This window comes from Mustela nivalis, assembly GCF_964662115.1.
Source record: "Mustela nivalis genome assembly, chromosome: X".
Lineage (NCBI taxonomy): Eukaryota > Metazoa > Chordata > Mammalia > Carnivora > Mustelidae > Mustela > Mustela nivalis.
In genome coordinates this window covers 70603407-70618289 of record NC_139040.1, presented here as the reverse complement: position 1 = coordinate 70618289, position 14883 = coordinate 70603407, and the positions used below count along the sequence as shown (strand labels likewise).

At 44.3% G+C, this 14883-nt stretch overlaps 1 protein-coding gene across 1 annotated transcript in view; it reads left to right on the top strand.

Moving 5' to 3' along the window:
* Positions 1 to 243: 243 nt before the first annotated feature.
* Positions 244 to 14883, top strand: part of STARD8 (StAR related lipid transfer domain containing 8) — a 77895-nt gene continuing 63255 nt past the window's right edge. The window contains exon 1 of the mRNA XM_082716583.1: positions 244 to 303. Coding sequence (XP_082572709.1) covers positions 259 to 303 — 45 coding nt within the window. The 5' untranslated portion in view covers positions 244 to 258. The remainder of the gene's footprint in view (positions 304 to 14883) is intronic.

Here is a 14883-nt window from a genome sequence, read left to right as displayed (position 1 = left end):
CTCTCTCTCCCTCCTTCCCTCCCTCCTTCCCTCCCACCTTCCCTCCCTGGGGCCCTCTGGGAGGCGCCTGAAGAGGAGGCAAGCAGAGCTCAGGCCAGCAGCCGCTGCTCTGTTCCTCTCTCCTTCTTGCTGGTGCACTGGTGCAGTAGATGGAGCGCAGGGCCGGGGCTGATTCTCACGAAGGCAAGCATCCTCTCCAGTCTAGTCCCTAGAGAGAAAAAGGCCTGTGCCCAGCAGGCCAGCTCCCTGCACCCCACCATGCCTCTGCTGGATGTTTTCTGGGCTTGCTTCAGGGAAGTGAAGGTAAGTGATTGCACAGACCCAGCCCGCTCTGCTGCTCAGAGAGGAAGGAGGCAGCTGGGGACCACTGAGTCCCAGCGGGAAGGCAGCTGGGCTTCTGAGACTAGCTTGGAGCTGGAAAGAATTGATTCAAATCTTGCTTCTGTCACTTTAACCAGCTCTGTAAATATCTGCTGTTTTCCCATGAAAGTAAGTCGACTAGCTGACTATCATAAAACCTGCCTCCATTGCTTCCCAGGCCTTGCCACAAAGGCAATATTCTTAACTCCTTTGAGCCTCAGTTTCCTCAGCTTTAAAATGAAGCCAGTACTGGTACCAACCTCTGTAAGGTGATGAGGTTGGTATTATTGTTTATATATGAAATGTTTGCAAATAAAAGAGATAATGCATGTTAAATTCCTAGCATGATGCCTTGCATATAGCATCCATACGAGTAACAATTACTATTATTATGATTATTATTATTCATTTCCATCAACATATATCAAGCTCTATGTTAGGCACCATAGGAGTTCCATGAAGACAAAAAGGGACATGGCTTCTGTCCTCAAAGATGAGGTAAGAAAAGTGACAGATCTTTATCAAGCACCAGTAGTGCTAGACACTATGCTGGATAGTTGGTCAGTAAATATTTGTTGAGTGCCTACTGTATCCTGGGCATGAGGAATAAATGAGCGCAACAGGACTCACAGGGATTTGCAGGGCATAATTTCTGCTCTCAAGATCCTAGGAACTGATATTTATTTAGTATCTGCTATATATCGGACAGAGGCACTTTCAGTTCATTAACTGTGGTGGTAATCTTTACCAAAACCATTGTTTTCCTGTTCTTATAGATGCAGAAGGGACACTGTAAAAGATTAAGATCACTCAGCTATGCCTGACAGAGTTAGGATCTGAACTCCTAAGTCCATACCTCTCTTGAGACTGTGTAGCTTCCCACAATTTAATTCAGGAGGGAAACTTTTAACTAACTAGCCTGACTGAGGGAAGGCTAGGACCCTTGGAAGGAAAAATCACTTCCACCAGAAGGGACTTGGAAAGGTTTCGCCAGAAGTCACATTTGGGCTGAGCCTGTGGCTTGAAGGAGGAGAAGACTTTGTCAGTCCAAAAATCGGGGAAGGGCATTCCAGGCATGCCTGGCAGAGGGACATTTGTGAGCAAGAGTCTGGAGGCAGTCAGATGGTGGTGAGTTTAGGGGAGGGCTGGTTTCATGGCATCCCTCAAGTACAGGGTCTAAAGGGAGAGAAGTTAGAGAGGGGGAATGGGGCTGCCTCCTGTAGGGTTTGCAATTGATCCATGAGGCTGTGGTCTTCACCTAGTCGGGGGTCCTAAATGAGATTTTCACCCATCTGCGGTGAAATGGAAGAAAAGTGGGAATAATGTACAATTTTCAGAAAGCTAAATTAATTCAATTCAAAAGACTGTTCTTTATTTAGAGATTATTATGTCCTTCTGATGGGGTGGGATTCAAGAGCAAGATATTTTAAAATATGAGCAAATAAAAAGTTTGCAGCAGTCTGTTCCCTTATCTGTTTATTTAAAAATTGTCTTTCTCATCTATGAAATTCTGAAGTCCAGAGACTGTTGTCTTAAGGGATTGGGAGGATTTCAGTAAAGTAGGGATATAATTCAATGGACACTTTTAAGAAATGCACCCCAGGGGTGCCTGGGTGGCTCAGTGGGTTAAAGCCTCTGCCTTCGGCTCAGGTCATGATCCCAGGGTCCTGGGATTGAGCCCCACATCGGGCTCTCTGCTCGTCAGGGAGCCTGCTTCTCCCTCTCTCACTCTCTGCCTGCCTCTCTGCCTACTTGTGATCTCTATCTGTCAAATAAATAAATAAAATCTTAAAAAAAAAAAAAGAAAGAAAAGAAATGCATTCCAGCAGTCTTCCACTCCGGTGTGGAAAGGCCCAAGTGATGATGCCGAGGACAGGAAGGTGGGTGTGATGGCAATGAGGCTGGGTGGGGAGGAGAGGATGGGAGATGTATAATGGTAAAGAGAAGGCGGGGGGGGGGAGCAAAAATGTCTGTGATATTTGACACCTGATTGGTACCACTGTCCTCTACTCCAGCTAACCATTCTGGGTGCATGGTAGGGATTGAAATCACTTTGCAGTCATTACCTCAGTCTTTCAGACTCCCAGCTAACACTCCCTGCCCATGTCAGCCTCTTAGAAATCGTTAGGACAGGAGAGTCCCCCAAAAGGCTTGGAGACCTCTATCCCTGTCCCAGACAATAGCATACACACACACACACACACACACACACACACACACACACACACACTCACTCATTCATGCATGCCCACAAACACAGGATGTACCCATGTGTATGTGTTTATAATTACATACTCATGTGCATAGACACACCGTTCAAGTGTGCACACACATGCATAGCAAGACAAACACATACACATACATGTTCACGCACAGTGCACATCCCCAATTACATAAACTCATGCACATATGCCTGCATACACATACAGAGACAGGTACACAGGTACACAAAGAGACACCCTCCCTTGCATAAGCATGCAGACACACACAGACCTAGACATGTACGCAAAATCACGTAGATGTACAAAAGTGTGCACATGGCACAGAGGTACATGTGCACGCATGCCCACACACAGGGCTGTGGCAGATGTTATATCTCAGGGTTAAGAGACAGCCTGCCACACCCACCTACATGCTGCTTTGCCAATGCTACTGCTTTGAGGTCCCAGTCAGATAGGCAGGCCTTTTGGGCTTCTAAGCCTGGTCAGGGGCATGGGCTGTGCTGAGCCACCCTCACTTTCTGAGGCAGGTTCCTTGCGAGCAGACGCCTGACTATGGGAGACCTGACTGCAGAAAGGGGCATAACTATAGCCAAGCTGGCCATGCTGAGAGGGATCTTTTGTATTGTCTCATTCAAACTTCTTTTGATCCTAACAGAGAAACCGAGCCCCCTATCTTCCCATACCATGTGGTGCTCTCCATCAGCTGAAGAGGTGTGAATGGGGGTGGAAGCAGAGAAACTTAGGTTTGAATTACATCCCCCTGATACACACACACACACACACACACACACACACACACACACACACACACAATAGCTTTGTGCCTTTGAGGAAGTCCTCTCTGAGCATCTGTTTCCTTATCTTAAAAAAATGATACAAATCAGTGCCCGCCTTACAGAGATGCCATGAGGATTTGGGGAGGTTGTGTCTTTAAAGTGCTTAGTATGGGGAAGGTGGTCAACACATGACTTGTTGGAAGCATATTTCCAAACTGTACACCGGGGGCACTGAGGCAAAGAACAAGGATTATTCTCTATTTGGAAACTCCAGGGTTAAGATCTCATGGAACTCTCTTTGTATCAGGTGGGCATATCTTTTCTTGGAGGGCACTGACCTGGAAGGTGGAGAATCTGACTGGAGCTCCATCTCAGCCACGACCTACCCATAGGTGACTTTGAGAGGGTCAATTCTTCCTGCTGTATCTCAATTCTTTTCTCTTAGAACAGATAGTCATAAAATACCAGAGATGGAAAGATCCCCAGAGGTCACCTGTTCTTCCCCATTCCCTCCCTCTAAACTACAGATGAGACACAAAATGGAAAGATACATGCTCAAGGTCACAGGGAAGGGGGGCAGCCAGGACACGGCTGGGCCCACACATGGTCTATGTAATAGACCATAATCTCCTTCCTTCCACTGCGGCAAAATCCAAACACAACTTGTCTGCAGTAGAATCTAAGGGCAATACCAGGTGGGACTTTTACACACATATCACATATACATGTACACATAAGCATACATGGTAATACCCATATCTCACCCAGGAGGCAAAGCAAATTATGGACAGAAAAGTCCTTTGTAAACTGGGAAGCCTTGGAGAGTTTAGCCATTCAGTCATGGTCCAACAAGCAACACCATTTTTCCCCAATCACTTTACTCACATACTTAGTCATGCATATGAGTGCATAGGTGCACAAGGGCTCTTCTGATTCACCCAAGGACATATTCTCAAGCACCCTGTCCTGTGAGTGCACTGCCAGAGTGTACAAGGGACTTGTATGTAGCTGTTCTTACACCAGACTCTTAGGTACCTTTTTATATGAGTGAGTGCTTTCACACTCCCTCTGCCTGCTCATATTTATGTACCTACATACACTCACAGGAACACACATACTCGTGTGCTTCTTCACCCTGGGGCTTTTTATGTCCCCAGGCCAATTCACAACTCCCCAGTCTTTGTGCAGAATCAGCCTGGCAGAATATGGTGTGAAAGTGTGATGGGAACTGGGTGATTCAGCTGTTGTACTCTCAGCCTCCAGGATGTCTCTGCTTTTCCAAGCCTTTGTCCTTATTGTCCCAAGGGAGACCAATTTGCCACATGTACTGTGTACTCATTGTGGGAGAGGCAGGAAGGAGTGTAGAGAATTCAGGAGAGGATATGAATGTATAGAAACTCTTAAATGCTTCTGGATGGCAGTCCCACATCCCATGTAGGAGTCCTAGCACATCTTGCCAAAAGGATGGCCAGATATTGTTGCATGCCTCCAGTGATGTAGAGCTAACCACCTCTTCAAATAGGCTGTTTCTTTTTTCTAAGGTTTGTTTATTTATTTGAGAGAGAGAAAAGGGGCAGAGCAAGGGAGATAGTGAGAAAGAGAGAAAGAGAATCCAAAGCAGACTCCCCACTGAGCATGAAGCCTGACTTGGGGCTTAATCTCACAACTCCAAGATCATGACCTGAGCAGAAACCAAGAGCCAGATGCTTAACTGCACCACCCAGGCACCCCTCAAACAGCCTATTTCATCTGAAGACACTGTCACGGGTCCCTTAACCAGTGTGTGTGTGTGTGGGAGGGGTAGGTACATCTACCTCAGATGTACCTCAGATGTACCTCTCAGATGTACCTGTACATCTGAGACTTGTACATATAGTCACCTCCCAATTACTGGATTCAAAGACAAGAATTATGACATACTCTCAGGTCATGGGAAAGCCACTTAACAAGTGCAGGGCAAGGCCTTATAACCCATAGAAGGAGTCTTCACCCTCAGGATCTCTCTTTGCAGTTCCACAGTTTAGTCAACTTGAGTGGTAGGTACTGGCTCCTGACATAGGTGAAAAATCCACACTATGGTTTGCCCCTGTGTGGCTAATGGTAAATCGCCAAGTTGCTGGCATATGTCACATATTTGTGAGACACAAATCAATAGTCTGAAGTAAAAGAAGAGGTGTGCTAACATTATTGGCACACATGGACTTAAAGAGAGTTTTGAGTTGGTTTCTGGGTGATCTAGAAAGCTTTCTGGGAGGAGAATTCTGACTCAGAACAGAAAGCAGATGTGCGGAAAGAACACTGGACATGGAGTCAGACTGGCTTGGATGTAATGCCCAGCTCTGCCATATCTAAGCTGAGTGGTCTTGGGCAAGCCGTCTCTCCTCAGTGGATCAGACTTAGTGGAATTGCCAATGAAATAATGTGTATACAAGCCCAACACATAGTAGGTGCACAATTGGATCAGAATCTGAAGAGTAGGGAGGATTCTTCAAGAAGAAGTAAGTTTGGAGACCCAAGAAAGAGGAGGCACAGAGCCAGGGGGCTTGCCCTGGATATAGAAATTGGGTGTGGACAGTTATGGGAGCAGGGGTCAAAATGAGAGCAGGGGTCAAATTTGGGTGGGGAGTTCGACTTTACTGAGGGTGCTCTTAATGCAGTAAAAAAAGCCAGGGTCTCTACAATAACAAAACATGGAGTCAAGCCCTTCACTCTCTGAGCCACAACTTGCTAGCTGTGTGAGCTGTGTGACTTTGAGAAAAGCACTTCACCATTTTGAGCTTTAGTTTCCTGCTCTGTGAAATAGAGGTGATAATAGTGCCCACTTCATAAAGTTGTTATGAGGCTTAACTGAGTTAACATATATAAAGCACCTGACACCCAGTTAGTGAGCATTAACCATTTTTATTATTTGTACACTGGGGAAAATTATAACTCTTAACCTCATGAGGTTGTAGTGAGGATCACATGAAATAATGACGGCAAGACCTATTGACATGTTTATTTATTGTTATCTTGAAGAAAATGGGAAGTTTCCTTGAACTGGGTACAGTCTTGAGGAATTCATTCCTTCACTCATTACCAAGTAATATTTATTCAGGGCCTACTATGCGCCAGACACTGTGTCAGGCCCTGAAGAGATAGACAAGCATTAACAAAACAGCTTTGGGCCTCTAACCTCATGGAACTTACTGTCTAGTGGATATAAAATGAGTGTTTTTCATACTCACAATCCCCAAGTGCCCTGTTGGTGGGAATGACTGATTCAGTCCAGAAAATGCCAAGGTATTAAACTGTTCACTTAACAATTTTAGTCTATCTAGCACCAGTGCATGACAATTCCCATCTAGTCTTCAAGGCAAAACAATGGCTAAGCTGGAGTCCCAGGTACTTCCTGCAACAGCATAGCCAGAGCCATCTTAAAAGTGGGCCCAGACTGGAGATGGAGATAGAGACCTCCAGAACTTGCCTGATCTGAACTCTTAACCCTGGTTCCTCTCTCCCAGTTGCTCATTTCAGCAGAATTGATACTGTTTGATCAAGTCATCAAGAGATTGGACAATATTTTTCTGAGAACTGGGAGAGATGGAGGTGGGCACTGGGGAATTGAGATGGAATGGGAAGCAAAGCTTTGACTTTGACTTATGTCTTGGACACTAATTCTTACTTTACCTTTAGACTGGTTTATCTCTGTGAGTCTTTCCAGCTCTTTCAGTCTCATCATTTTTCATATATAGTTCTTTCAACTTCCAAGCAAAATGGAAAGCAAAACTGCCCTCCAAATGTCAGTGATGTCTACTCAAGGTCCCTGGGGAAGGGGCAGGGAGCCCAGGCTCAGGAAAATGAGCCTTCCCTGGAGGTTGGTCCTCCCAGCAGCCAGCAGGGCCTGAGAACAGCTGGAGGCTTGGCAAACTCTGGGAGCCATGGCCTGGCCTGCATTTCCAAGTTACTAGGATCAATAAGAGGGAGCAGCAGCCCGAGTGGCCTATGCTGGGATGTGGGGTCGAGGTTTCACAGAGGGGTGGAGGAGTGGAGTTCCTTGACCCCAGCTCTCTGGCCCACCCCTCAAGCTGCTGCTGCTGCTGCTGCTGCTGCTGCAATCTGGGACCTTGGAGTCCACTTCAACTGGCATTTCCAAGGCTTGTGTTGCCAAGGGGCAGAAGAAAGGAAGCCCTGGACTTGGGGAATGGGGTTTGATGTCCTGAAAATTGGTGTGGGCTGACTTTCCCTGGACTCTTCTCTGCCCTGGGCTGGGTCATCCTTGGAGCTTGGGAGAAGAATATGGTATAATATTAATATAATATTATAATATAATATAATCCAGTAGCTGCTGGAAATGGGACACTAATCTTCTAGCCCAGGTCAGCATCTACTTCCCCTCTCCAAGCCCCTGCTTCCTCAAGTACCCACATGGGGAGCATATTCTTTACTTCAAAATTAATTACAATGATTACATATATGGAAGGGCCTGCCATACAGTAGGAGCTCAGTAAATCTGAATTAAATTTGAAGATAGTTGATTGGATGTTCTAGGTGATACTGGACCTATGGTTTGTGCTCTGAGTTTCCTCGTCTGAAAAAATAAGATTTACCTGCTTGAGGAGAGCCTGGATTCAGGAACATCCTCTAGAAGTGAAGATAGTAGGAAACCTGATGTTACTTCCCCAAGGCTCAGGAAATGGGCTATTTAGGTGACTCCCTTCTTCTCTTCTCCCCACCCCTACTCCGATGCCTTGTTGAACTAGATGTAGAGTCTGTAAAAAAGGCTTTGCTTCACCCTGGAACTACTGTGTCTCTCCTCCTCTTCAGTCTTTCCCTGCACTCACTCCATCCAAGGCCCCTCTCCTGGAAGGACTCTCAAGCTCTGGACAGGAAGAAGGGTCCCTGTTGGCTGGTGGGAAAGTCAAGCCTTAGAGATATGACATTCCTGAGATTATCCAGAGAACCCCTGGGGATTGCAGCTGTGAACTCACTTTCCTCCCTGGCTCTCTCTCACCTACTGTGGAGGCAGAAGGACAGGAAGGAAGGACAGAAGGACAGAAAGAGCCCCAAAGGCAAATAGCTGGCCCTGGAACAGCCCTGCTGACCAGGTGAGAAATGGGGAGTGAGAGAGAAGGAAAGGAGGCCCTTCCACAACTGGCAGGAAGGAATTAAGGTGAAAAGAGTTCAAGGCAGCAAGAATTGCTGTCATGAGAGGAGTTATAAAATGATACACAAATCAGCATTCCTGAGGCTACAGGTCAGATACTTTCTTGGGGGGGTTGGTGAGGTGAGTAGATATGAGACCACCATAGTTCTGGTGGCTAGGAAAGGACAGTCAGGCTTTCTAGGGCCACACTCCTAGCAAGCATAGGACACTTTGTACCCTCAGAGAGGGCATAAAGGAAGTAGACCCTCTGGGGATTCCTCACAAGGCTGTCCCAGACTCTGTTCTACAAAGATCTAGAAATTATGTCTTCTATTGCCCCTTCCCTGCTGGGATTGTCCCTTGCCCTCCTCCCTGTGATGGGAGGATGAGAATTATGAAGGACTCACCTATCATTATAGGCAACAAAGAATTGGAGGACCAGCAAAGAATTGGTCGAAGGCACATGGTCAGGCCCAGAATGCCTGTGTGGGTCAGTCTTACTCTAAATTAGGTCTCCTTTCCTCTTTCCAGGAAAGAGATTGGCATCCCTGAGGGCTGTAGCACCCTTTCTCAACAGACATCACACCATGAACAGGAGCACATGTCCCCAGGCCTCCAGGATGGGGTTTAAAAGTGGTATCATGACACCAATGCTCCAATTTAGGACCTGGTGGCAGGATGATTCCAGACTCTGCCCACACAATGCCCTTCATTACCCAGATGTCTCCATACTGGACTCTGGGCTCCTCTAAGGACCCAGCCTTTGTCTTACCCACCCCTGTGTCCAGCTCCACACAGCCCCTATTCTGGGCCTAGCCTAGAGGGACTTGACTGAGTGTATAGGACATACATACATACTCAGACACATACCACTGGCCAGATCCACTGCACCCCATCCTAGCAGAGAAACCCTAGGATGCAGAGATGTCAGCTCTGAGGAATCAGAAAACCCTGCTTCCCACAGTGGCCACAGTCTGTGTTGGCAAAACACCAGCTGGGGCTGAGTGGAGGTGGTGAGGGCCCACTCTGGAGGCCAGGAGGGGCAGGCTGTGAATAGGGTTCTGTGTGGCCTAGTTGATAGGGCTGGGGGAGGCTGGAATGTGAAGAACGTGCTCTCATGACTGGCCCCAAGCTTGGGCCTGAGGCACAGAGTTGGCCAGGGGATGAGGGGGAGCAGAGAAACCAGGCAAATAAGGTTTGAATAGTCTCCAGGCTTGCCCTCAGATAGCAGGGCAAGGGCTGGTCACAGGACTTGCAGGCCCAGCAGAGAAGTTGCTGGAGAGAGTGAGGTCCATTTCTGCTGCTTATGGCTGAGGACTCCTCAGGTTTGGACAAGGTCTGCCTTTGCAACTTGTCTCCAAACCACCCCACTCAGACCTCCCACCTTCTCACCCAGCAGCAAGCTTTCTGTTCCCATCCCCTTTTTAGCTCATGTTCTCTCTTTTTCACACTTTCAACGTGATTTCCAGTTTCAAAAACTCCTGATTTGTCTTTTTATTACTCACTAGACTGCAAGCTCCTTGAAAGGCAGGGACTACATCTGCTTCTGTGGGACTTTGCATCTGTGGGTCTACCACAGTGCCTTCTGGAGAGCTCTGAGCAGATTCTCCACAGACCCCTCAAATCCAACAAGTTCAAAACCGTGATTCATTATAAAAGGAAATTCCCCTGTCCCCTACCCCCAACCATGTCTTTTCCTCCCTTCCTGACCTCAGTTAATAGCCCTGTTGTCCACACAGTTGCATAGGTCAGAAACTTTGGATTCATCTTTGACTCCATTTTTATATTTCCACATCCTGTCATTGACTTTGGTTTTACCATGTAAATAGTTCATATATTTGTCCTCTCCTTTTCTGTCCCAAAGGCCATTGCTGCAATCTGCTCTGGCCTCTCTGTCTCTAGTTTTGTCTAACCTCCCCCAGTCCCATTCCCAATCTATTTTCACCCATATAAATCTGACTATGGTACTCTTCTCTTTAAGCCCCTTCAATGGCTCCCCAGTGGGCTCTGGATAAGGTTCAAGCTCCTTCACATGACCTACAAGGTCCATAATCTGGTCCCTACCCACTGTTCTAGACTCATTTCTTACTCTGCTCTCCAGCCAGACTATACACTTGCACAAATCACATGCTTTTATACCTCCTTGCCTTTTCTATGCTTTTCTTTCTACCTGCTGTGCTCTTTGCCCTCTTGCCTGCCTCATAAACAACTATTCATCTTTTTAAAAAAAAGATTTTATTAATTTATTTGACAGAGACAGCGAGAGAGGGAACACAAGCAGGGGGAGTGGGAGAAGGAGAAACAGGTTTCCCGCAGAGCAGGGAGCCCAACATGGGGCTCGATCCCAGGACCCTGGGATCATGACCTGAGCCGAAGGCAGAACCCCAACCAACTGAGTCACCCAGGTATCCCAACTATTCATCTTTTAACACCTGTTCCAAATATTGCTTCCTTCATGAAGGCCCTCTTGACAATGCATCTGCATTCCCAGCACTCTGTTTGCTGATATCCACAAGGTTTCATGCTTTCCAATAGCACTTACATGGAACTGTGATGATTTGTGCATGTGGCTTCCCCTCCCACCCACTTGGTTGTGATTTGCTCAAGAGCAGGGAATGTGCCCAATTTGTCTGAATCCCTGAATACCTAGCACAGGGGCTGGCCCTGACAAAGCCTGTAGGGAGTGAATGAAGGAATGAATGAATGAGTGATTGGAACACTGTCACTATTAATCCTGGTCCTTTTCCAGAGTGGCTATCTCTGTAACTGCTAGGTTCCCGGGTTCAGAACAGCCCCAAGGACAAATATGTAGAATATGTTCTACAACAGGAAACAAGAAGAGCCTACACTCTGTAGCAGAACACTCTGATGTAGAAGTTTATGCCTCACCTTTCCCTGTAAAATTCTCAGCCACTAAGATCAGGATCCAAAGCAGAGTGGAACTCATAGTTCTAGCCCAGTCTGGGTTATCTGGGTCCCCACAGAGAAAAAAAATAGCATACAATAAAATTGGGAACTCCATAGGCCTAAGGTATAAACTTGGTTCTGACATTTGGATAAGTCATTTCACTTATCTGGACCTCATTTTCCTCATGTGTTACATGAGAATAATAATAATAAAAAACTTACCTTGTGGAATGTGTGTGACGACCAAGTCACTTATTTGTAACCTGTAAATTCCTGTGTAAAATTGAAGCCTAACTAGCACCTGAACTATCTTTAATTCTGTCATACCCATGATGGGTTGGGAGATAGGGTGGGAGAAGAGGGAATTGAAAGTGCATAGAACAGGACTGCAGAGTAACAGTCTGCTCCACCTATCAGTTCATCTCCTAATTTCTCAGAATGGTCACATTTAGGACCTCACAGGGGACTGCTTCTTCCTTCTCTCCCACTCCTTTATCCTTTTCTTTTACTCCCCTTTTGTCCACCACTGAGAATTACATTAACTTACTTAATCATAGGTCTCATAGCTTGTAGGGGAATACTGTATCTGTCCCTCTTGATTGGTCTTTCCCCTCTTTTTCCACCTATCTCATTCTATTATTTAACTCACTCATACTAGCATCCCTCAAGGTCCTTGTCAATTAACACTGGGGAACACCATCCATCCCTCTCATCTCCTGTGGCCAATTGTAGGTTGAAGATTCACCAGATTATTTTGTGGTCTACCAAGGTGGAGCTGAACTTTATCCATTTTAAAGTGATGTAGGGCTGAGACTGATCTCCTAAGACTAGCAATCATTGTAGTCAAGGGTCTGCACCTGGTGTGGCAATCACTCTTCAGGGGATAGGAGAGATGACAAATAACTATGACAACTCCTTTCCTGATAAGCTTTTGATTGGCTGCATCTCTTCTTTCAAATTAACATCCCAACATTTCCTGAACTACTGCAAAAGCCTCCTAAAAGTTCTCCCTGCTTCCACTCTAGCTCCACAATTCATTCCCCACACAGCAGCCAGAGAATGATCTTTTTAAAGTGAAAATCAGATATTGTCATTCTCCTCTACACCCTCCAGTGGCTTCATAATGCAATTTAAATCAAAGTCCCAGTTATCACCCTGGCCCTCAAAATCCCTTGCCTCTCTCTTCAACCTCTGCCTGGAATATTCTGCACCAATATTGTCACAAGACTGGCTTTGTCTTATCATGCAAGCCTCTGTTCAAATTTCAGAAACTCTGTATAATAATAAAGGGGACAGTCTGACAAGAAGCTGTAACAATTGTAAACATTTATGCACCCACCATAGGACCATCAAAATACATAAAACAGTTAAAAACAAACATAAGGGAACTTATCAGTAATAATACAATAATAATAGGGGTCTTGAACACCCACTTACATCAATGGACAAATCATCTAAACAGAAAATGAACAAGAAAACAATGGCTTTGAATGACACACTGGAACCGATGGATTTAACAGATATATGCAGAACTTTCCATGCTAAAACAACAGAATGCATATCCTTTAAAGTGCACATGGATCATTCTCCAAAACAGATCACACATTAGGTCACAAAACAGTCATCAAAAAGTTCAAGAAGATCAAAGTCATGCCATACATCTTTTCTGACCATAAAGCTATGAAACTAAAAGTCAACCACAAGAAAATCTCTGGAAAGACCACAAATACATGCAGATTAAATAACATGCTACTAAACAATAAAGGAAGAAATAAAAGTATATGGAAACAAATGGAATTGAAAACACAAAGGTCCAAAGCTTTTGGGATGCATCAAAAGTAGTTCTCAGAGGAAAGTATATAGCAATATGGGCCTACCTTCAGAAATAGAAAAAAACCCAAATAAATAACCTAACCATACACCTAAAGAAGCTGGAAAAAGAAAAACAAACAAAACCTAAAATCAGCATAAGAAAGGAAATAAAAAAGACTACAGCAGAAATAAATGATACAGAAACTAAAAAACAGCAACAAAAAACCACAGTAGAACAGATCAATGAAAACAGAAGCCAGTTCTTTGAAAAAAATCAATAAAATTGATAAATGCCTATCCAGACTTATAAAGAAAAAAAGGAGAAAAGATTCAAATAAATAAAATCACAAATGAGAGAGAAGACATAATAAACAAAACCATGGAAATACAAATAATTCTAAGAGAATATTATGAAAAACTATATGCCAACAAATTGGAAAAACTAGAAGAAATGGATAAATTCCTGGAAACATATAAACTACCAAAACTGGAGCAGGAAAAAATAGAAAATTTGAGCAGACCAATAACCAGCAAAGAAATTGAATCAGTCATCAAAAAACTGTCAAGAAACCAAAGTCCAGAACCAGATAGCTCCACAGGACAATTCTACCAACATTTAAAGAAGTGTTAATACCTATTCTTCTTGAACTATTCCAAAAAATAAAAAAAGAAGGAAAATTTCCAAATTCATTCTATGAGGCCAGCATTACCCTGATGATACCAAGATACCAAAACCAGATAAAGACTCCACTAAAAAAGAGAACTACAGGCCAATATCCCTGATGAACACGGATGCAAAAATTCTCAACAAAAACTACCAAACCAAATCCAACAATATATTTTTAAAAAATCATTCATCATAATTAAGTAGGATTTATTCCTTGGGTTGCAAGGGTGGTTCCATATTTACAAATCAATCACTGTGATACATCACATCAATAAAATAAAGGATAAGAACCATGTGATCATTTCAATAGATGCAAAAGAAGCATTTGACAAAGTATAACAACCATTCATGATAAAAACCTTCAAAAAAGGAGGGCTAGAGGGAACAGACCTCAACATAATAAAGGCCGCCTATGAAAAACCCACAGTTAACAGCATCCTTAATGGGCAAAAGCTGAGAATTCTCTCCCTAAGATCAGGAACAAGACAAGGATGTCCATTCCCTCATGTATTCAACATAATACTGAAAGCCCTAACCACAGCAGTCAGACAACAAAAAGAAATGAAAGGCATCCATATCAGTAAGGAACAAGTAAAACTTTCACTATTTGCACATGGCATGATACTCTATATAGAAAATCTGAAAGATTCCACCCCAAAACGGCAGGAGCTAATACATGAATTTAGTAAATCACTCAGGATACAAAGTCAATGTACAGAAATCCGTTGTCTTTCTATATACCAATAACGAGACAGCAGAGGAAGAAATTAAGAAAAAAAATCTATTGTACAGTTGTACCCAACCAACATAAAGAGAGAGATACCTAGAAATAAACTTAACTAAAGGGGTAAATAACTGTACTCTGACAGCTACAAAACATTGATGAAAGAAATGGAAGATGACACAAGGACATGGAAAGACATCTTGTGCTTATGGATTGGAAGAACAAATGTTTTTAAAATGTCCAAAATACCCAAAGCAATCTACGCATTTAATGCAATCCTTATCAAAACA